This window comes from Denticeps clupeoides, chromosome 19, assembly GCF_900700375.1.
Source record: "Denticeps clupeoides chromosome 19, fDenClu1.1, whole genome shotgun sequence".
Classification (NCBI taxonomy): domain Eukaryota; kingdom Metazoa; phylum Chordata; class Actinopteri; order Clupeiformes; family Denticipitidae; genus Denticeps; species Denticeps clupeoides.
In genome coordinates, this window is record NC_041725.1 from 1678559 (window position 1) to 1703221 (window position 24663).

Genomic DNA, 24663 nt, shown 5'->3' on the forward strand with positions numbered 1-24663 from the left:
AACTGTTACTGTACAGATATTTTAAAAAAATAGTTATTTTAGCAATACCCACCATGTTTGCACTAATCCCATACTGGTCTGAACGTCAAAATATATGTTGTGTTTATTAGATTTTTTTGTATTCAATCTATATAACCTAGGTGCATACTATTTTAAAAGTGTGGTCCTGTTTATTGAATGGAAACGGGGGGTCACTTCCTGTCAGGATTTTCCACGTTTTCCACCTTTCCTCAGTCCGGGATTTATGTGTCGTTCGGGACAAAGTAAAACACGGACTGGCTCCCGACCTGGAACCCGGGACGGGAAGCAGCCGTTTGCGCTGGCTGCTGGCTAGAGGGCAACGTCGGCCCGTTTTCTGAACGTGTCGGAGAGTTCGGTCGAAGAAGCCAACTTGCGCGAAGAGTCGTCAACAAATTCCACTTGTGGCCCAGAGCGAAAGCGGGAAAAGCCCCGACACGTTTCCACTCGCGAACGGCTGGAAATGAGGGGCATTGTCGGCTAATTTTAGCCCCCTGGACTCGGCGCGGAGACCGGGGCTCAGAGCCGCGACGCTCCCTGATGGATTTCCATACGCGCATTTCCGTAAGATCCTCAATGGCAGCCTTTCAGGAACCGACCAGGAAGCTGTAGCGCTGCCCGAACTTTTACCCCGAACTCCGGTCGCCTTTACCCTCGCGGAACGGCTTCTTTTACGAGGGGCAAAAAAAAAAAAAGTCAAATTTCCGTCCGACGATGGCAGGCGGCGGAGGGGTGTCCTCGCCGGCCGGGAGCGCCCCGCCGCTCTGGTACCACCGGGACTTGAGCCGCGCGGCCGCCGAGGAGCTGCTGGCCCGGGCCGCCCGGGACGGGAGCTTCCTGGTGCGGGACAGCGAGAGCGTGAGCGGCGCCTACGCCCTCTGCGTGCTGTAAGTTGCCTCTAATCTGCGCTACTCACAAACTACTCCGATAAGAAGAGTGTGAAGAGTTCTTATAGGCCCGACATCCATTTGCAACAAGTCAGAGACGTTTTCTGCTCACAGAATCACATCTTACTGGAAACTATTGGTTAAGTGTATATAACTTTCTCAGTTTGTTTCAATTTCCACGTTACATTTATCCGCGCTGTCTAGTCAACTTTACTTGTTATTATGTAATTTTTTCCATATGGAAAAATGAGATCGGATTGGAGTAAAAAATCCCCACACAGCAAACAGGACCTCACGGTCACCTTTGACACTAAACTTAACCTCTGCCGTGAGGAGAGGTGCATTTGACCTCGTCTTTGTCCACCACAGATTATTCATTCAATGAAATTCTTCCAAGTGTTTAAACAATTAGACCCTTCCTGATGTACAATTTGCATAAAACAATCAATTATTTTTCAGCGAAGGCGGAGTTTTACTGTTTTCAGAATATTGTTGATGTATATTGGTTGTGTAGTCATATGCCGATCTTTGATTTATGGTGTCTATATTACAGAGACTAATGATAAGTGTCATCCAAGTGGGTCTTCGTGGAGTTTCCACTGTTTCTTTTCAATCAATAGAACATTTACATTTTAAACAGAGCGGACAGTTTTGGTGTAATATATTCAGGCAAAGGGTGCAAATTAATTGAGTCAAAAGCAACATTTGACCATAGGAATATGGCTCACAAAAAGGGTTAAAAATGTGATATTATTTCAGTTGCACAGAGCAGTGGGTAAATTATTTACCAGGGTAGCATACACTGTTTAATTTTCTATTAATTCACAAACCTTGCTTTACTAACCATGCTTAACTTTATTAAGTTAGCTAGTCAGCTGTGGTTAGCCAGTCAGCTGTGATGAATTGCTTGCTAGCCAGCTCTCTAGTTAACAAGGGTGGTAGGAGCCTAGTGGGTAACACACTCGCCTATAAACCAGAAGACCCAGGTTCAAATCCCACCATTGTGTCCCTGAGCAAGACACTTAACCCTGAGTGTCTCCAGGGGGGGACTGTCCCTTTAACTACTGATTGTAAGTCGCTCTGGATAAGGGCGTCTGATAAATGTAAAAAAAATATAAAAAATATCATATTGTCAACAAGCTTTGTCATTAAAATGACATCCTTTCACAATTCAAAGCCACATCCACAATGACGTGCCCTTAAGGCTTGAGTCTGAATATGATGGGTTACCTCACTGTATCCATGGTGAATGCATAACTATCAGTTAGTATAATGAATTGTTATATGAATAAGTGTTGTTTCTTTATTTATCTATTAGTTTTATTTAATTTACAGACCCAGTCACTATGAATATTAGCAGTTGCCTCAGTCTCCTGGTGGTACGGAGCAGACTACCTCAAACTACCACCTGTGCCACAGAGTTTTAAATTCACATGTCAACTTTTTTAACTTTTTAAACACGTGACCATGGCATATTGAAAACTGCAACGCTTGTACCCCGAACCAGCGTTTCAGGTGCCTGTGACACCATGACTTACAGCGTTTTCGCACCTATAGACCTCAATTGAACTCCGCTTTGTTTCCCCTCTTGGTGCGGTTTGTTTTGTCCAGTGTGAACACTTATATCGCACTCTGGTGCGCACCACAACATCCGCACCGAGACCCACAAAAAGAGGTGGACGCCTGGTCCGACTTGCCTGCCTTCTGCCTGCTGGGAATGCGTACAAAACTTAAACCGGACCAAAGGCTATCACATGATTTCAGAACTATGTAATAAGTGTAAATTTAGACGTTTTTTTTTTCTTTTTTTTCTTCAGTTCCATATGATTAATGCACGCCACCTCCTGTGTTGTCTTATGCGACTTCAGTGCTTCAGCATACATTTTCAAAAGTGGTAAAGGGCAACAGCCAACCCATGTAAATTTACTTCCATCATGTCCCTCCAGTTTCATGCAAATAGTCCACAACTGCAGATCTGCTTCCTGTATTTACTTTTGTTGTTCCCGCCATGATACAGCTGACCAATCAGCAGAGAGAAAGTAAACTGATTGTGTTTGAGTGACTCAAAAAACAGGAAGTGCTGCGATAGGTCAAAATTGCAATAAAAGTTGATGTGATTTCCCGAAAGTGCAAAACTCAAATACTTTGTGCTGATTGGCTGAATTTGAATTAATTGGTGCAACATTGTGTATTCCTGAAGGGACTGCTTGTTGGACCTCTGCTGTATTCTTTGGGAGTCAGATCCTGTGACATTCATCATGTACCATCAAATTGTGACCTGATGAATTTGACAGTCACTATGTTTGCCACAAGTGTGTGCAAAAGTGGGCCACAAGGCATTCAAAAGTCCAGTGAATTTCAGTGTTGTGTAATGGTTGGCATTTAAATTGCCATTTATTTGTGAATGGAAATTATTGACCCGTTTACCAAATCTAGTAGCAGCAACCTTGGTGATTTTCTCAAATTTTCATGGTTGCTAAGCAAATCACCTTTGAACAGATTTCATGCAAGGACTCAACCAAGGTTTATTTAGGTCAGAGAGATGAGTTTTGTAGTTTAGGGAAATCACAAACCACCAGAATCAACCTCCTCATTGTGTCAAACTTCCTGTTTTTGACCATGTGTCTGAAAGTCCATAGGCTGTGTGAACATCACCAAATACAGCGCGCTGCTTTTAAACTTTACTTCTAGAAACAAAAAAAGTGAATGGATTCATATCTGCGATCACCACATGGCTAATGGTGGATGAACCATAACATCAAAAAAACCTGCAAATTGTTGTGTATTTTGAGCAGCATGATGACTGAAAAGTTGTAGACACTTTGCAGTTTGTTCAGATTTTTTGTTGTGTTTATAAGGGCCCTGTTATCACGGTGCTTGAAATACCAGAAGTAACCAGAGACAAGGTCAGGAGAGGCTGAATAATGACATGGCCGATCCAAAACCCCGTTAAACAGCTTGAACTGCTGTATCAAATCAAAATTTATTTATTGAGCAGAATTAAAAGACAATGCATTTGAAAGTTGGAATTAATGGTGCCAAGCTCTTTTCTAGCGTTCCATATTTTTGGTGCTAAAACACTGTACAGGAAAGGTTTATGAGAATGCAACAAAACCCAAACTAGTCCAACAGAGCCAAGTCAAGTCAGAGGAGACCACATGAAAGACAGAAAGAGAAAAAGGTTTGGTATCACATGGACATCTAAGATTGCATGTTGACTTCCTGCAAAGTCAGTAGACTTCTGAAATGTTATCTTATTGCTTTAGAATGCTACTTTGACAGTGCAAATATGTGCTTTGTCCTTAAATGCATTTAAGGACAGCTGTGCAGTGTGGCAGCGAATAGACTAACTTTTTACACTGGTGCACATATATTTTTGGCCGTATCACATTTAACAACACAGTTCTTAGGGGTGTTACAAAACATCAATACAGCAATATATTGTGATATTTACATGGCTATGTTGTATTGATGCAGGGACATCAAATATCAATATTTTTCAGTTCTGGTTGTTTTGGCTGAATTATTAACACAATGAGATCCACACAGATGGTACACAGCATCTTGTATTTCAGCTTTTTTTTTTTTTACATTTTCAGTGAACTGTACATGTCACAGTATGTGACAGTGGTGTGAAAAAGTGTTTGCCCCATCTCAAATTTCGTACTTTTTTCCCATATTAGTCACATTTAAATGTCCCAGATCATCACATGCACTTTCAACGCACAGGAATATTTGGACCATGACCAATCAGAGGTGGGTCCTGCTCCTCACTATCTCTGATTGGGCCTAATATGTGTCTGTTGTTTGTACCACAGGGAAACTCAAGGAGTCTGGGGTTTTTTTCCCCTCAAACGCCTCGTCACACCCGTGTGACCCGTTTTTAGTCACACCATTGAGAAATTAGGTTTTACTCTACATCCCTGTAGATAGTGCTGTTCACGTTTCTGTGGAAAACCTAAAACCAGTCAGAGGTATTATGCCGCATATCGGCTTTAATTTTCAATATGAGTGTTCTGAATAATTCTTTCCTAAACACTATTATGATTTTATGATTTTCGGCAGGAAAAATGTTCCCCTCTACCTTCTCCCCCATTTTGGCATCAGGTCATGTCTGTACATCATTACATAGATCTTTTATGTCTGTCTGGCATCCGGTTCAGTAATAATGGCCAGTGATGAAGAGGAATTGGAATATTACAGCTCCTGGAATATTAGTTTGTTGTCCATGAACAGAGTTTTCCTCTTGCTGTTGGTTTTTTTTTTTATCAGGGTTGTTTGAGTTAGCTGGGGTGTGGCTGTGTGTGTGCTGTGTCCTCCAGTCTTTACAGACTCTAAATTATAGAGGGTGGGGCACTTTGCTTCTTCAGCTTATGCCACATGGACAGAACCCCACACATGCACACACACAAAAACGCTACAGTGAATCATCGTCTTTTTACGCGTTGGGTTTGTAAGTTTTTTTTTTTTTTCTGAATTAACTAGATTTGAATGTTAAATATATATATAGTTGATGATCACGCAATACATTATTTGAACTTGCATTGTCAGCAGCTACTCATATTTGCATATTTGTGTTATTGAAGTCAAACCCTTGGCTTTAGACATTGTTTTGCACTGGTTGTAGGTTGTTCCATGGCACTACTGATTGTAAGGTGCTTTGGATAAGGGTGTCTGGTAAAAAGTGTAAATGTATCTGTTATTTGAATGAAAAAGACATTTATTTCTGCACTCTTAATATTTCTGTCGTCCTAATCAGTCTGCACACCATGTGACATGCAGGAAGTGAACAGATGGAGAGATCTTTTCATTCGACTCACTGCTACTTTTTAATCAGGGCTTATGAAAAGATGAACGTTTACTTCAGTTGATGTAAGGTTTAGGCTGGAATGTTCAGAGCCAGGGTCATATAATTTCAAAGGTACGTCTCCGTCTCAGAGCCAGTATTAGGGGACCACTATATCAGTCTTAGTGGTCCCCTAATACTATATCTGAAGTCTCCGAAATCCAGCTGTGGTGCAGAATTACAGCCACTTTTAGCCAGTCCCACAATGAGATTTTCTGTCTGTACCTTTAAAGAGGTGGGATGAGGAGGAAATGCAAATAATTACAATAATTCTCATAGTCACACTCCTACCCAAGAAGACCGAAGACAGTCACTTTGTAGCAGTAAACATTTCAACCTCAATTTTACGTTTTTAATTAATGAATCGGAGTATTCTAGACAGATGGAAATCAGATTGAGTTTACTGTGGTGATCTACGGTAGTTTTTTCATCTGAGCTGGCGGGGGGTAGAAGTGTCTGGGAGAGAAGCAGAGCTGAAAGGTTTGAAATCTGTGATTTTTGTTCATGGCGTGTGTGTTTGTGGTCCTTGGAAGCGCCCTGCTTTGATTTGGCCAGGATTATCCTCCACCTTTAGGTCTGTGTCCTTCGTCTTGAGCAGGAGTTAGTACTCTCTGTTCATGCATGGCTTTTGACTCGGGAAAGATTTTCATTTATTTTGAGTTGACTGTCCACACCCCGAGCCAGAACTTTCCCAAGAAAAGATCAGTCTTCTTGACATTTTCTCAGAAATTCATCGGCAGTCGTGGCCTAGTGGGTAAGGATATGGACTCGTAACATAAAGGTTGCAAAGGTTGAACTTGTCACACCAACATATTGGTTTATTTTACTGAATTATACAGATGACATAATTGGAGGGGGGATTAAAATTTGTTATTGTGGTACATTTTTTTACAACTATTGTTTAAAGGGTTAAATATATAAATCTCCACACTTTCTTTCAGTTTGATTTTGTTTGTGTGCATCTGGTGAATGTGTATCAGGAGAAAGAGAAAGAAAGTGAGTCTGTGTCTGGCACTAGTGAAATTATGAACAGAACTGGAGCAGAGGGGTGTGTGTGTGTGTGTGTGTGTGTGTGTGTGTGTGTGTGTGTGTCCTCGCACATGAACAGATGCATTTCAGCCACTAACTCCTCTGTTCTGGAGGCTTAGCTCTTTGATTGGCACCAACAGGTTGATTTGCCCTCATAACTGGATATTCTCTCTCCCACTCTGTCTCATGAAGCTTGACCTCAGTCTTGACTTGTAGTTTTCTAGACTGCATCATGCTTGACCCCTCGCACCCATCACATTTTTATTATTATTTTTATTTGTTATATTGTATTTATGTATTTCCTGTTTGTTCTTGACTCATGTTGAATGTTACCGCCCCTCGGATACCAACAGGTTCTCTAGTCAAACTTGTGTGGGGAAAACAAAGCACAGAGAAATTATTAGCAGTTTTATCTTATTTGTTCCTGGTTTTGTCTCCCAGTCATACTTAATCAACTATGGATATAAATGACACTTCTGTGAAGTGCTACCCTTTTAAGATGCTTCTTATCTCCAGCAATACTTCAACTGCGCCAGTGGGTTTTTTTGTGGTTTGTGTGTGTTGGATGTGCACTCATCCCCCCTTTTCTCTCTGCAGGTATCAGAAACATGTTCACACATACCGAATTTTACCTGATGAGGAGAGCTTTCTTGCAGTCCAGGTAAAGTTAGGAGTTTTATGTAAGTGTGTGTGTACAGCTGGGATAGAGAAATGTCAAATAAGCCCTTTCACTTCACCTTCTTGACCAGCCATTGTCTCTTGTAAATTATGTTCAGACGTCTCAGGGTGTTCAGCCGAAGAGATTCAAGACTCTTCCGGACCTTATTCAGCTCTACCTGCAGCCTGGCCAAGGACTGGTGACCACACTACTGTTCCCTATAGAGAGGGAAGAAAGCACAGAAGAGAGAGATTACTCTGGTAACCTCATTCGCACAAGTCTCCCCGACACGCTTCCACATGCCCTGTGGAAGCGTGTGTGTGTTTTGTGTCAGTTTAAAAGCTGCAACAACACTTCCTGGTTAGTGCCTATCTAGTGACTTTTTTTTTTTTTTTTTTTTAGCTTGTTTGTTTAGAGCCAGCATCTGCAGCATCAGTGATGAAAATGTTCTTCACCGGTGTCTTTTATTGTATTCAAACCAGCAGCAGTGGCATAGTGTCAGTTGTTAATTGCTACTTAGTCAAATTGAGTGCAGTTGGTCTTGCTGAGGACTGCACCTTACAGAGAACATTACATCATTTTACAGCAAATCGAGTGAGGGATGCATACAGAACATCTTCTGGTTTTTATTTATTGTAGATGGGGAAGATGAGAAGCCACCACTTCCTCCTCGTACTGCCTCCACCAGTGGCCCGAACTGCTTCACTGTCCCGCAGGACTTGTCATCTGACTGGTAGTGGCCCCTTCTTCACCCTTTTATAACCAGAAATATACAGAAGAAACCACAGTCCTTTCTAACATTCCATACCAGCAGATACTTTGTTGATGCTTTGCCTTACCGTAAAAAAAGAGCAATCAATAATAATACTGTAAAAAATCAATTTTTTTTTCTTTTCCTTTTTCTTTAATTCAGTGTGGTTGCCGCTAATGGTCTGACTACCATCTCTCATGAGTACCTCAAAGGCAGCTATGCGCTGGATTTGGAAGCAGTGAAGCAGGGATCAAGCAGCCTGCCCCATCTCAACAAAACACTGGTGTCTTCTTGCAAGAGACTTCATGGGTATTCCTATGAACACGCACATAAATATGATTAGAACAACATATGCAGAATTATCAATTAACCTTTTTGACGTGATGAAGACGAGACATTAATAACTATAACAAAATATAGTAATACGTAATTGCAGGATATATTAGTATAAAGTATTGACAGAGGATGTCTGTCAATAATATTCAGAATAGGAATAAAATGTGTAAACCAGTTAAATAGGCCTACACTAATGTTTTTGGTGGCATAGTGGCGGTACTTGGAAACCCAGATATTTTTGTATGTTCATGTTAGAGAACCACTGACAGTCTGTATGCTGTTGCCAAAATATTAGATTGCTGAGCGTGTTGTATTTTTCTATGAAGACGTCTAACTCTATATCCATGGAGGACCTCAATTTGTGCAGTCTGTCATGCTGGAGCAGATAAAGGCCTTGTCCACAATGTCCCCACAAATCATAGAACTGTCCAACTTTGTGACCTCACCCTGCAAGTTCCACTTCCAGTTGACTGCAATATCTAGCAAGAAAAACACCACCTGACCAACTGATATATTGCAAAGGTGACAACTCTGTGTGATATCTCAGTATGGTTGTAGCTTAATGGGTTCAAACCCCACTTACTATAACTGTGTACCTGAGAAGGTCTCCGGGGTGGCTGTCCCTGTCACTACTGATTGAAGAGCTCAGCAAATTCTAATTTACATTTACAGAGCACCTTACCGAGTGACAAATGTATACAGGATCAGTCTGAATGGCTGGTGTTTCATTTCATAAGAGCTTTATGTTGTCACTTAAACAGAGCATTGCTACACGTCTTCACAACAAAGATTTTGGCAGCTCACACATACATTGGCATGTAAACTCTTCTCATCTTCTCTCTCTCTGTCTGTAGTGAGGTGGATAAGGTTTTAGCAGGGTTGGAGATTCTTTCAAAAGTTTTTGACCAGCAGAGCGCTTCAATGGTCTCCAGAATGATTCAGCAGGTAACGCCTTCAGTTCATTAATTCATTACCATCACTCTGACAAGCCCATAACTTTATTATCCCAGATATACCTTATGCCACAATGAGTAAGGAAATCACAGAGCTGAGTGATTTGTATGAAACCACACTCTTAAGGTAGCGTTATACTGTATAAACCACCAGAGCTGGCAGAATGGGGGGTCTTCTTGACAGCAATATTCAGCCTGTCTGAATGAAAGATGGTCTGTTCTCTCGGTCTTTAGTCTGTGGTTCAGGGAGGAGATGAGGAGCTGGAGAACCTGGTCACCAAACTGGCCATCCTGAAAGACCTGCTGTCTTCCATAGAGATGAAGGTATGCTCTCTCTCTCGCTCTCTTACACACACACACACACACACACACAATGAAGCCTTCACCATAAAGCAAGATAATGTAGTGGCCTAGCAGGCAAGGAAGCAGACCCGTAATCGGAAGGTTACGCCAATGTGCTGCTGAGGTCCCCTTGATCAGGGCCTCTTGATCTGCACACACTACTCATGGCTGCCCACTTCTCCCCCCCTTAGGGTGATTTGGTTAAATGCAGAGCACACATTTTGTTGTCACCAATCTTTGGATCGTCTGGTACTATGAAGCTATGTAACATTTTGAAACACAAATAGAATAGAACATTTTGAAACACGAATATCAAGAATAGAAATTATTATTCATAAGCAAGTGCAAATTCTTATATGAGAAACATCTGTTCTACCTGTATAGATAAAGTTGCCATCTTGAACCTTTAAGTTGCATAAAGTAATGTTGAGGGGACTCCTCATGTGTCAATGCTCATATTTGTACTTCTAAGAGTAAGAACACTGCAAATATTGAAATCATGCAGCCCTTGCTAGAATCTGATTAATTAACCTGCACGTCGGTATCTGTGTATTCAGTGTCAGCCCTCTCTCTACCTGTCTGTTGTTCTGTGTGTCTCTCAGGCTTTAAAGGCTCTGCAGGAAATGAGTGCCACGTCTCCGTCCATCTCTCCTCAGATCTCCACGCGTCACACTAAAACTATCCCGGTGCAGGCTTTCGAGGTAATGTACAACACGCCCTAGAAAACTTCTCTTTTATCCATTAGTTGGATGTCCTGTTGCTCCTTGGTCTACAGCATTAAATGAAATGCAGAAGATACACCCTTGTCATACATTACATTACTTAACATTTGAAATGCCATCCTTTTGGGTGACCTGGATGCTCTCATTTATACGATAGATAAGAGCTGAGATTATAAAGGCTTGAATTTCTGGTTGTCATTGAGGTCATCAAAGTTCATTCCAACTGCGTGGTAGTAGCCTAGTGGGTAACGCACTTGCATATGAACCAGAAGATCCAGGTTCAATTCCCACTTACTAGCATTGTGTCCCGGAGCAAGACGCTTAACCCTGAGTGTGTCCAGGGGGACTGTCCCTGTAACTACTGACTGTAAACCACTCTGGATAAGGGTGTCTGATAAATGCCCTTAATGTAACGTGCCAGAGGTAGCATGTGGGATTCCATCTCTTGAAACATTGAGCCATGGTGACCTTGAAGAGAACAAGGTCACAACTCATACTGTGAGTTTTGTAGAGACATTTGGTTGCAGCAACATATTGACTGTGGATACAGAGGAAAACTAAATCTAGATTTTTTTTTTTTTTTTTCAACTTTTACATCCATTTAGATTTTACGGTATTTATCAGATGCCCTTATCCAGAGTACGTTCAGTATTTACAGGGACAGTCCCAATGGAGACAATCAGGGTTAAGTGTCTTACTCAGGAACACAATGAGTGGGTGACTTGGGGTAACACACTGGGCTACTACCAGATAAAGTGTTTTGTAGTCATAATAAAGGGAGGAGTCCAATAATTGACAGCCCTCACACATGCTACTTTCTCCTGTCTAGATGTGTAGATATCATAAAAGACTGTGTTAGTTTCTTCTTTTGTCCTATTTATTTCTGCAAATCCTGATATCACCTTACCTACGAACTATCCCGATTTTCTTGTGTGACTGCAGGTGAAGCTGGATGTGTACTTAGCAGACCTCACTAAGATCGGGAAATCCCAGAAATACACGCTGTCAGTGGATGTGGAAGCGGGAAAGTTGGTTGTGATGAGAAAGATCCGAGATTCTCAGGAAGACTGGAACACCTTCACACATGACAAGAGTAAGCAAGGGACATGGGGAGATTAATCATATTATTGTTCAGACTGTTTTAATAAACTGAAATAAACAGATTAATTGCACAATTTGCAATGAATTCATTCTTCAGACTAAAGCTTCCAATACTGCACTATTGAAACTATGAAAGACACTTGGGGTGTGTCAGGGAGATGACCTGGTCTTTGCAGACTCTGACAGTAAATAAAATTGAAATAGAATTGTAGGCAAATTACTGCATTGAGTAGTTGGGTTGTGCAACTTATTTAGAAAAATTTTCAGATGACTCAGCCAAAACAAGGTGTGATTTTATAGTATTTGCCTTTGTGTGAGTGTGCACTTTTTTTTTTTTTTTTTTAAATCACTTGAATTTGATCTTCTGCAGTTCGGCAGCTGATCAAGTCTCAGCGGGTGCCCAATAAACTGGGAATAATGTTTGAAAAGGAAAAGGACAAAAGTCAAAGAAAAGACTTCATATTTACCAGTGCCAAGGTGAGCAATCCAAGCTCCAACACCCCACCAACAAACAAGTACATGCAGACCCCGTTTCTAATCTCTCCATCAGAAAAGGGAAGCATTCTGCCAGCTGTTGCAGCTCATGAAGAACAAGCATTCCAAGCAGGACGAGCCGGACATGATTTCAGTGTTCATTGGCACATGGAACATGGGTGAGGAAAACACACACCGCCCACACGTATAAGCACTGAACACACAAATAAAACCAGTCATTTACTTAATGTATTGTTTGATTTAGTCCTGTGAGAAAACACAAATGAGTTGTAATTGAAGGGATGTTATATGAGGCCAACTGAATGTCAGCTGAATTTGTCATACTGCTTCCTCAAATTAAACCATATACATATTTCAGCTATTCTCTATGGATAATGATAAATGATTTAACATATGCACACACTGGATAAACGGCTTGCATATATAAAATAAATGGCTTTTAAAACATTTTAAAGTGTATAAATAAATGTTAAGTGGCATGTAGACTGAATTCTTCCTTTGATTTGTAGGTAGTGTCCCGTCTCCCAAGTCCATGGGTTCTTGGGTCCTTTCCCGGGGGCTGGGGAAAACCCTGGATGAGATGGCCGTGAACATCCCTCATGACATCTATGTGTTTGGAACACAGGAGAACTCAGTCTGTGACAAGGAGTGGGTGGAGACGCTCCGCAGCGCCCTCAGAGAAAACACAGAGATCGACTTCAAGCCTGTGAGCTCCCACATCACTTTCAAGCCAGCAGAGACGCAATTAATCTGTGGCAACTGAGAGACAGCCTTTGCACTGGTGACTGTTTCCTGCTTTTGTCAATTCTGTCACCACCCTCTCTGCTTTAGGTTGCTGTACAGACGCTGTGGAACATAAAGATTGTGGTTCTGGTGAAGCCCGAACACGAGAACCGCATCAGTCATGTAGGAGTGTCCAGCGTCAAGACTGGCATCGCCAACACTCTGGGTGGGGACACCATTCCTTAATGTTAACATCTCAGCATCTAATGTTGTATCCCTTTAACATTCAAAAGTCCGAATTCTTTTCATCCCAGCCATTATATACCTTTTTTTTTTTTTTTACTTTTAACAGTGGCTCCCTAACGTTGTCTGCAGGGCACCTTCAGTATTTTTCAGCCCCACTGTCTTTCACACATCTTTTGCTTCCAAACATCACTTGTAACACAATAATATGAAACAACTTTCATATTAACCTAAACAAATAAAGTGACAACTGACCCTGTGGCCCACACACTAGGGATGTGTCAGAATTAATCACAGTCACACAAGATAGATTTTTATCTTGGGTGGGCCGTTTTAAATCAGTAATTAGAAAATTCAAAGCTGTATATTTTTTTAGCAATTTAAAACATATCATACATACCTAATTATTTGTGCAGCTACAGTACACGCCAAAGGTTTGAACACACCTTCTCATTCAACGTGTTTTCTTTATTTTCATGACCATTTACGTTGGTAGATTCTCACTGAAGGCATCAAAATTATGAATGAACACATGTGGAGTTATGTACTTAACAAAAAAAGGTGAAATAACTGAAAACATGTTTTATATTCTAGTCTCTTTGCTCTGATTACTGCTTTGCACTCTTGGCATTCTTTCGATGAGCTTCAAGAGGTCGTCACCTGAAATGGTTTTCCAACAGTCTTGAAGGAGTTCCCAGAGGTGTTTAGCACTTGTTGGGGTCCAGCTCACCCCAAACCATCTGGATTGGGTTCAGGTCCGGTGACTGTGGAGGCCAGGTCTCCACTTTTTGTTAAGTACATAACTCCACATGTGTTCATTCATAGTTTTAATGCCTTCAGTGAGAATCTACTAATGTAAAAATAAAGAAAACACATTGAATGAGAGGGTGTGTCCAAACGTTTGGCCTGTACTGTATATCAGTGGAGTTAAATGAGATTATCAGATCAAGCATTTGTCACCAGAGAGAGAGAGAGAGTCGTTTTTCATGTTTTGTTTTGTCTGTCTGTCATTATTTGTAGCAGCTACTTAGCATTGACCTTTCGTTTGGTAGTAGCTATCCTGTGAACCAGAAGACCCCACTTACTATCATTGTGACCCTGAGCAAGACACCTAACCCTAAATTGCTCCAGGGGGACTGTCCCTAGAACTACTGATTTTACAGTTGATTTCACTCTGTTATATTGCAGCCATTTGCTAAAATAATTAAATTCATTTTTTCCTCATTATTGTACATGTAGCACCCCATGTTGATAGACAAACACAGTTTTATTAACAAAGAAATACTGAAATATCACATGGTTCTAAGTTTTCAGACCCTTTGCTCAGTATTTAGTAGAAACACCCACAGTCTATTTGTGAACGTTGCAACAAGTTTTTCACACCTGGATTTGGGGATCCTCCTTGCAGGTCCTCTCCATTTCTGGCAGCTTGGATGGTAAATGTTGGTAGACAGCCATTTTTAGCTCTTTCCAATGATGCTCAATTGGGTTTAAGTCCAAGCTCTGGCTGGGCCATTCAAGAAGAGTCACATAGTTGTTGTGAAGCCACTCCTTCAGTATTTTAGTTGTGTGCTTAGGGTCATTGTCTTGTTCATTTTTCATTTAGTGTCGTCTCCTCAGTCAAGTGTGGTAGTAACCAGTGTTTCCTTGGAGGAATACAATCAAGGATGTATTATTATGCCTTCATATGTTACCCTCATCCAATCCCTGTCTCTACTGTCTCCAGGTAACAAAGGTGCTGTGGGTTTGTCTTTCATGTTCAATGGGACATCATTTGGTTTTGTCAACTGCCACCTCACCTCAGGAAATGAAAAGATCCACAGGTGAAGCCAGTCAGTCTTGAACAAACACATACACACAGAAAGTATTTTAGTTTTACCAAATTTACCTGATATTTTCAGCAGTTTTGTGTATTTTGTCACAGTTTTGAATGATTTTGTTTGAAACAATAAGGAAACTTGACTTGCACTATAGAATTGAGAATTCAGAGTGAATGAGAGCTGAAAGTCATCACTATGGGCTGCACCCATTTTAAATTCAGTTTGTATAAACACTAAAGATCATTTTGGGTGACAGAAATGACTCCAACAAAATGGCGTATTTCAGATAAAAAATGGCGTATTTCAGTGTTTTTTTTTTTTTGTTTTTTTTATTAAGATCTTGTAGAGATCTTGAGGTCTGGACTCTGTGGTTGCCCATCCATGTGTAAAGAGGATGCCTCATGCTCCCTGAACCACTCTTTCACAATTTGATTCCTTTCCTTGTCATTGTGGAATATGCCCATTCCATCAGGGAAGAAACTGGTCACTCAGGAGGTCAGCTGACCTCATTCTGTAGGTACAGAACATTGCTGAACCTTGACCTGACCAACTGCAGGAACCGCCCCCACAGGCTTGTACGGTGGGAACTAGACATGATGGCTGCATGACTTTGTGCTTGTCTTTGGAACAGAGTTAATCTGGATTCATCAGACCACTTGACCTTCTTCCATTGCTCCAGAGTTCAATCTGTATGCTTTGCTTAAAGTGACAGAGCAGTTTGTCCCGATCCCTTGAATTCACTTCACCCATGTGGATATATTCATACTGTCAGTCAGTTCAGCTGTTGATTTCAGTCATCGCTGATCATGATGACCACATTTATTCAATAAAGACAATTGCGTTGGACCGTTCTAAACCCAATCTTTTCCATGACCACAGGATGTGTCTTCATGGTTGTTAAAGAAATAAGATGCTACTCACTACATCAGCTCGGGCTAGATATCTGAAACCAAATCATCCCTGCAGTAATTATCCAATGAGAGGCAGTGTATTTATTTTGTGTGTGTCTTTGACCTCACACTAGTGAACAAGCTTCAGCTTGTTAATGACAGTATTTTTGTCATGTCCGACCTCCTTTGATCCTTGTACAGGCGGAATCAGAACTACCTGGACATCCTGCGTCTCCTGTCCCTGGGGGACAAGCAGCTTGGCTCATTTGACATCTCACTACGCTTCACACATCTCTTTTGGTTTGGAGACCTTAACTATCGCTTGGACATGGACATACAGGTGACATACAAATAAGTCCTTACATGTACAGCGTACAGCACACACACTCCAACAAATGTGCACTCCATTCCAATATAAACATGTTTTCACACACATTACACAACACGTGTACATTATATCTGAATAATGTGTTTCTTAAGTTTACGTTGGCCTTATTCTCTGTTCGTCCTCTTACACAGGAAATACTAAACTACATCAACAGGAAGGAGTTTGACCCCTTGCTGAAGGTGGACCAGCTGAACCTGGAAAGGGAGAAGAATAAGATCTTCCTGCGGTTCTGTGAGTCTCTCAGAAAGCATCTTCACCCACGTACACACACTGGTGTGTTTACACTGATGGGATGTTTGCCCATTGAGGAATTGTCTTCATTGTGTAACAAATTAATGGTAACTGTTCCCAGTTACTGTGCAAAACGAGATTTAAAGAGAGAAAGGGCTAAAGTAGCCAGTTGCTGAGTTAAGGTATTTCCCTGACTTGATTTCATAGCTTTAGTTCTATTTCTTTTGTCACATTACATGTGTGATTGCATGTTACAGCAGAAGCTGCAGACTAAAGGTGTTTGTAAGAAGGTTGATCACTTACATTGTATTCACAGGCACAGGATGATAAAAACAACAGTTATGTAAATAAATAAATAAAAAAGGACCTCCAGTTTCAAACTTTGTTTTTTTTTTGTAGATGACAGCACATGCAATACAACCCAGCACAAAGTAAACCCCAAAACTCAAATCCTCCCCCACAATCTCCCCACACACAAACACAACAGACATTTCAACAAATGACCAATTCAACAAAACCAACAAGAGAACAATCAAATCCTTCCCCCCACTGCCATCTCCGGTTGACTCTCACGATGCATCCCTGCCTGAATTCTCCTACCTCATCCTTCCTATAATGCCATTAACATGTTGGAAACACGTTTTAGGCACACTGGAAACTAGTCAGAGTCAAAAGTTCAAACCTTGAACTGTTATATCTGGATTTCCAAAAAGTACTCAAATACAGAGTCCGTATCTGTCTTTAATATGAGCGTTATATGCATTTAGGCTATTGTATGGTGGCAACTTGTGAATTATACTCAATACTGAATTTTTTTTGTCTTAATTGTACTGTGGCATACTGTGACCATGTTCATTCTTCTAGAGCACACTTGGTTCTGATGAACTTGCCTGCAACATCAAAAGCCAAATAATTCAATAATCAGATGTGTCTTCTTGTGTCTGTGTGGGGCAACTTCCAATAAAACTAAATAATCAATGTAACATAAACAACATAAATGATTTTAATAAAGTAGCCCGTGCTTGATCTGTGCTGTTATTTATTCCATTTTCACTGTGAGTAGTTACTTGTTGTTGAGTGGCCACAGTGCATTCCACAAAGTTAACATGAGCAAGATGTCATGACTAGTCCCGTCTTCACTGAATCTTCATGCTCCGGATTTTGAGGAGCATGTGAGTGAGTGAGCTGCCTGTTGTCTAAAGTGAAGTGGCCACATTTATTTTTGTTGACTCACTTAAATCTCAGAACTTCCTGTCTCATGCTACTTCCTGAATCTGGAAACCACTGTGTGTGTGTGTGTGTGTGTGTGTGTGTGTGTGTGCGCGTGTGTGTGTGCGCGTGTGTGTGTGCGCGTGTGTCTGTGTGTGTCCACAGCTGAGGAAGAGATCTCATACCCTCCCACCTATCGCTATGAGCGTGGCTCCCGAGACACCTACGTGTGGCAGAAACAGAAGGCCACGGGGGTATGTGTCCCTATGTTGGGAGGAGGGGTTTCAGTTGTGAGTGATTGATACCAGTCATAACAGGAATAATGGGGCTAAATAATTTACTCCCTCTCCTACCCTCCCACAGATGAGAACCAATGTCCCATCCTGGTGTGATCGAATACTCTGGAAGTCATACCCAGAAACCCACATTGTTTGCAACTCTTATGGTAATTGTGGTGTCCTGAACCAGCTAACAAGCTTTTTGCTGCTGATGAAAACCAGGACCTTCATCTCTCTCTTTCTCTCTCTCCTTCTCAGGATGCACAGATGATATAGTTACCAGCGATCATTCTCCCGTTTTTGCAACCTTTGAAGTTGGAGTGACGTCTCAATTTGTCTCTAAGAAAGGTTTGTGTCCCACACTTTCTCCGTCCTGGTTACATGTTTGTGTGGCTTTTACCTTCTCACACATTCCCCTTCCTGCACAAACAGTAGTAAGAGTTACTCTCTCCCACAGGACTGCCAAAGTCTACAGAGCAGGCATACATCGAGTTTGAAAGCATTGAAGCCATAGTGAAGACTGCCAGCAGGACAAAGTTCTTCATCGAGTTCTACTCCACGTGTCTGGAGGGTGAGAACTCTCGGGCGAACAGGAAGTGATGATGTAAAGACACGTCCCGTTAACCCACTTTTGCCCCATGCTTCCTCAGAGTTTAAGAAGTGCTATGAGAACGACTCTCAGAACAGCGATAATGTGAACTTCCTGCGCCTGGGCTGGTCCAGTAAACAGCTGACCACCCTGAAGCCCATCCTGTCCGACATTGAGTACCTGCAGGACCAGCACCTCCTGCTGACCATCAAATCAGTGGACGGCTACGAGTCGTACGGTACGGGCATGTTTTTCTATCACCCTGGTCACAACATCATAAAAACTTTGATTATCTTGTTACAGTGGCACAAATTTGATTAAGATAAAGAACCAAATTACATTCTGTCTCCCAACATTAAGTGGCCCAAGGTAGGACAACAGGTTAATGGGTCACCCACTAAGCTCATTAATGTATATTGCCACCGATCGCTAAGTTGTCTGGTTGGTTGTGAGACAGTTTTGAAGGTGAAGGGCGATCTTAATTCGTCAGCATACCAAGACATTTTGTACTTTTGCAGTTTGGGGAAGTCCCTTTTCTAGTCCAACCTGACTGTGCGGAGTTCGGTGACTATTGAGCACAGAGCCCTAACCTCAATCCCGTCTGACCTTTAAGATGAACAGGAACGAAGATTGCAAGCAGACCTTCTGACTTGCAAAAATACAGAATGAATGAATACAAATCCCCACAAGAAAAAAATAGTGGAAAGCCTTCCAACAAGAATGCACTCCTTGTTGGTGTGTTGTGGCCCAATACTGTTCATATAGTTTATCATCAGACACATTCAACATGTGTCAACATTCAACACAGCTGTCATGGTGGCTTAAGACTGAGCTACTGAGAATTAATGTTGTGGCTATATTATGTGGGGAAAAAAATGTGGACTAAATGTAGCAAAGAAAAAAAAAATGCCACAGCTTCTCCATTTTTTGATATATAATTTGGAAGTCAGTTTTGGCTGAAGTGACAAATTTATTCCTATTATGTGGAACTGTCCATTTTTCACAATCACTTTCTCTTTTATGTGCATTTCTAAATTAGACCAAAGTTTACTCCCCCATTGTAGGTCAGGTGATGTTTTTTCTGAATTGTGTATTCTGTATGTGTGTTTGTGCGCAGGTGAGTGTGTGTTGGCGCTGAAGTCAATGATCGGCAGCACAGCTCAGCAGTTTCATACGTACCTGTCCCACCGCGGGGAGGAGACTGGAAATATCCGTGGCTCCATGAGGGTGCGAGTGCCGTCCGAGAGGATGGGCACCAGAGAGAGATTATACGGTACGTCCTCAGAACTAAAAGTAAAAGCACTGGCTGATTTCTGCAGGAAATCATTGCTCTTTTCCTGTAATATTATCCAGACAGTAACAGTGTGGGTTGGTCTGTTAATGCAGAGTGGATCAGCGTGGATAAGGACGAGAGCGGAGTACCTAAAGGCAGAGCAACTATACCCCCTAGAGGTGGACATGACTATGTCAAGTGAGGAGCATGCACAGTATTCTGTATTCCAAGTAACACAAGTAGTTTACTGCTGTCATGTGTTCAGTAACTATTCGACAGACCACCTGTCCGGGTCTCACGTCTTGCTTTCGTACATGACAACGCAGGTGTCTGTATAGGCCACCAGTCACGTCCCATCAGACTGAAATGCTCAAACGTGGCTTTTTATTTCTCCAGGCCCTCTGTTACTCGAAAGGTGGCTGGAGAATCTGGGAAATCAGGAGAGGAAGGGGAGAGAACGACAAGCACACGCAAGGATGACTGTTCACAGAGCAGGTATACATACACACATGTTCACATTAACCCACTAGCAAGGACTATGACACTGCATCATGGAGTCTTATCGTAACTTGGCTTTTTATTAAAGTAGGCATTGGGTGTAAAATCAAGTGTGAACATTGTGGTGAGATGCAGTTAACAGTCTGAACATACTTTCATACTCAAGTTGAAATCGTGTAATACACCTACAAGTACACACACAGATCTGTGGGAATGCAGAAGTGTCTGATTGCTTACATTTACATTTACGGCATTTATCACAGGCCCATATCCAGAGCGACTTACAATCAGTAGTGACAGCGACAGTCCCCCTGGGGACCCACACTCTGGGTTAAGTGTCTTGCTCAGGGACACTATGGTAGTAAGTGGGGTTTGAACCTGGGACACTGTGGTATTCTGGTTTATAGGCAAGTGTGTTACACACTAGGCTACTACCACCCACATATGCTTAATATTTCAGTTTCGTATCAGAAGAGACATTTTTGGGGTTATTTGTTTATGTTTGGTGAACAGGACAAAGCAAGATTTGACTGAAAGCGATCCCACCACCTGCAAGAACAGCTACAATAACCCTGCCTACTATATCCTGGAGGGCGTCCCCAACCAGTCTGCTGCTCTCGCCTCCGAGATGTTGCTCAGCTCTGCCCTCCCATCGATGGCCAACAAGCTGCCCGCTTCAGCTGCTGCGGGAAGCGGCAAAAGTAAAGCGCCTTCCGTCCAAGTGCACAGCCAGTGTAGTGGCCGCCCTGCGGCTCACGCCATCAGTGAAGAGGGCTCCTCAGAAGATGACTGTAACGTAGGCGCTCACTCCATGAACCGCCCCCCTCCCGATTTCCCACCGCCGCCTCTTCCAAAATGCGCTGTGGAGATGACTGAGGGTACAGTCTATCCTGCGGGGAACGAAGGCAAGGCTCAAATTTTCCCAGACTCCTCCAAGCCCCTCCCCTCTCCGGGAGCCACGCCGCCTCCTGGTAGTACCGTGAGTGGGGCTTTTTGCCTGGAAACACAGTCCATTTTGAGTCCTCCAGGTAACACGCAGTTCCGCAGGCCATTAGCGGCTGCTTCAGGCTTGGATGACCAGTCATGTTCAGTCCTGCAGATGGCAAAGACTCTGAGTGAGGTGGAGTACCCAGCGGGGGCAGTTGGGGGCGGCAGTAAGGGCCTGAGAGGGCTGGGGGTCGTCCAGGAAGGGTGCAGAACCTTCCCCCCACGGCCCATACAGGAGGAAAGCAGTGGAGAAGAGCTATCTGAGGAGGTACAGAACCCTTTCTCACCCTCACCCTGAGCTCCCCTCACTCTCCTGACTTGCGATTTCCTCAGCTTGTGGTTTTCCTGTTCAGGCCATGTGGCAGGGCAGCAGTAGCAGCAGTTTGTCAGTAGAGGGCAGTGTTGGGGAGTGGCTGCAGAGGCTGGGCCTGGAACGCTATGAAGAGGGCTTGCTCCACAACGGCTGGGATGACCTGGAGTTCCTCAGGTGAGATGAGGGCGTAACACTAGTTTTTCAATTCACTGAAACGTTTATAATCACAGATGTGTCAGTAGACACCAGCCAACAAATGTTATAATATTACCGATCAATTATTTGAATGAATTTATGTAAAAAAAAATTGCTGTGTTTTATGATTCCATTCCTGACAAGTATTTGACCTCTTCTGTTCGATTTCCTGCAGTGACATCACTGAAGAAGACCTGGAGGAGGCAGGAGTTCTGGACCCCATTCACAAAACAATTCTCCTTGCCAGCCTGAGGCAGCAGCAGCAGCAGAAGAAGTGAGCTGGGAACTCCTGCGCGACCACTACCAGCAGAAACGCTTCACATTTCAGAGCAAATCCGCAGACAGGAAGAGGGCGGCTCGTACTCACATTCCTCGGCTCTTTTCCGTCAGGGCACTGACTGTTATACAGCTCTTGTTTACTGTCATTAGTATTAGCATTTTATTATATTTTATTGTTCCTTGCATGTTTTAAAGTTTATGAGTGAAAAAGGGAATAGGCCAGCTCGACACTGACTGGAAATGAAGTGTGAGAATTGCACATGTTCCTTCCATACCCCCTCTAAAAAACACACACACACACACACACACACAGAGCACACTTCTCCAGGGAACATCCTCTCAAAATTCAAGTGTCTAATCACATTTAAATGCTAAGACACAAGACACATTTTACCGCCTCCACAAAATGTCCAGTTTTGTAACAGTTCTTGCCTTTGTGTCATTTTTATCAGAGACCTCTGATTAGAAGACCACGGCCTAAATTAACATAAACAATAAATTCACATTTAACAATATAAGACAAAAGAAACAAATAATATGGAAATTGTGGAATAATAATAAGGGTTATAATTAAAGTAAAGGAGGTATGAAAGGAACAAACATTAGCTACACAGTAAATGACTGAAATGGAGAACTGATCATGTTCCTGAAATGTTCCCCTTCTGAAGCATAAATGCAAAAAAAAAATTAATAAAATACATATTGCTTCTTATTAAACATGTCCAGGCAAAATGCTTTCTGACTGAAAGAAAGGTATCTCTCTGCAAAGTAGTAAGGCTGAATATCATTTAGAAGAGGATTTCATGATCACATTTTTCAGATTTTTTTATTTTGACCAACAGGGTGCACTGTTGCACAAAGTTACATTTCACTCGGAAGAGAAAATACCTGGCAAATGCTGTATTTATTCACACAAAATACAGCGTTTAAACGCACACATACGATCAAACTAATTGTATGTGCTTAACAAATACCATGGATCAATTTCTCTTGAATGCAGAGGCATGTCAGACTTTGTGTACAATTGCAAATTCTAAAAATATGACCGATTTTGGTCTGAGTTCTGACCGCAGAGATTTTACGGACAAGCATTTTGTTTGAGTGCCTTAAACCTCCTAAAAACGGTCTGTATGGGTATATTTCAGGTCCTGTGTTTTTTCCAGTAGCTTACTTAAAAATGAAGTGACCTAACCTGTTATTATAACCTGTCTGCTATCCAGCGAGGAACAGCACCATCTGCTGTTTAGGAGGTTCATGCAAATTGTCCTGTTCTTGAGCCAGAAAAAAAAAAGATTGCAATTCATGCATGCAGTCTGACGTGATTCCACACTGCATTTGCAAGAGATTGATATTTTGCATTTGTAAAGCTAATATCTTTTGTCTCCATTTTAAAGAAAAAGAGAGCTGTGCATTTGTTTTAAGACCAGCACTTTTTTTAGGTAGTAAAAAAAAAAAAACCTTTTGTGTTTGTTTGGGTGCTGGTCAGTGTTTTGTTTTTTTTATATATATTGTCTCTATCTGTACGTGTGTTGGTATGCCAGTAATGTTTGCTTTTCTCTGTGTGTTCTTTTAATAATTTAATATTTCTGCCTGTTTGCTAAAAGTTACTTCATTGTCATTTGTTCGCCAATAAAACTCACCTTCTCCCTTCCTGGTGTTTCTTTTTAATTAGTCACCTTTTATATTTTCCCTGTCTTGTGACATTTGTCTACATATGACAGGACAGACACTCGCGTCCCATGTACAGTTCAGTTCATGGTGTTCAGTGCTGATTGCGGCCTTTTTTTTTTTCTTTTTTCTTTTTTAAAGAGCCCTAAATCGCAAGCTTTACAGCCACTACAGATGACACCCCTCATACCTCGACTTTCTCTGGACACCAGGGGAAAAAATGGAAGGAGTGAGTCAGAGAGGGATCCCCTTCCCGGGTACCACTGCAGGTTTAACCTGGGCTAACTAGGGTCATGGGAGTAAGAAGTCCATTATTTCTAATATTGTCCATTCCGATGATGCCTGGAGTAATGAGTCCATCTTTGGATCAGCAGGACCCGGGTTGTGGTGCCAGCAGTCTCTGGTGGTCCCATCGTTGGACTGGTGGTGGTCTGGACGCCTCGGAGAGAACAAACAAGCAGCGGCAGACGGTGGCATTGTACAAACTCAGCATTGCTTCCCACAGGCGCAGCACTTTCAGGTGCCATTACTAGATAAATGTCTGATGAGGGACAAGGCTTTTCTAGAGCTTTCTACAAGCGTCCATCATAAAGCCATAGAGCGTAGAACAGCAACAGTGACGGTGTGCTGCATGAAATTCAAATCACTTTAACTCAAACAACAACAGCTTAAAAGTAGTTAATTTTTCTTAAAAAATACTGCACTCTAAAGGATTGAGATCTTTGTAATAAATGTTCAGATTGAAACACCATGTGACAATTGCTCTGTCGTTCAGAAATATTAATCTAGATGATCGTGCGGTTTCTTCGATAGGAATTTAATGTCCACGATTTGTGCAACACGTCGATGTTGATTTTAATAGGCTGATATCTTTCAGAGAAGAAACATTACTGAGCCGTGCTTTAGATGCTTCTTTATTTCATTTACAGGTAAAACACACA

At 42.0% G+C, this 24663-nt stretch overlaps 1 protein-coding gene across 2 annotated transcripts; it reads left to right on the plus strand.

The window, feature by feature from the left end:
• Nucleotides 1-269: 269 nt before the first annotated feature.
• Nucleotides 270-23705, plus strand: inppl1a (inositol polyphosphate phosphatase-like 1a). 2 transcript variants are annotated; one of them, XM_028962391.1, is made up of 28 exons: nt 270-905; nt 7378-7441; nt 7557-7698; nt 8078-8171; nt 8352-8498; nt 9380-9470; nt 9713-9802; nt 10423-10521; nt 11485-11635; nt 12014-12120; nt 12194-12296; nt 12648-12844; nt 12970-13087; nt 14831-14927; nt 16016-16154; nt 16334-16433; nt 17808-17896; nt 18006-18087; nt 18179-18268; nt 18378-18491; nt 18571-18747; nt 19627-19782; nt 19896-19980; nt 20179-20277; nt 20794-21308; nt 21372-21535; nt 21621-21754; nt 21951-23705. In XM_028962391.1, the coding sequence occupies exons 1-28, from the start codon at nt 733-735 to the stop codon at nt 22051-22053; spliced, it is 3720 nt and encodes a 1239-aa protein (XP_028818224.1). In that variant the 5' UTR covers nt 270-732; the 3' UTR covers nt 22054-23705. The 2 variants fall into 2 exon arrangements, with proteins under 2 accessions (XP_028818224.1, XP_028818221.1); XM_028962388.1 differs by having other exon boundaries at nt 20794-21535.
• Nucleotides 23706-24663: the final 958 nt, after the last annotated feature.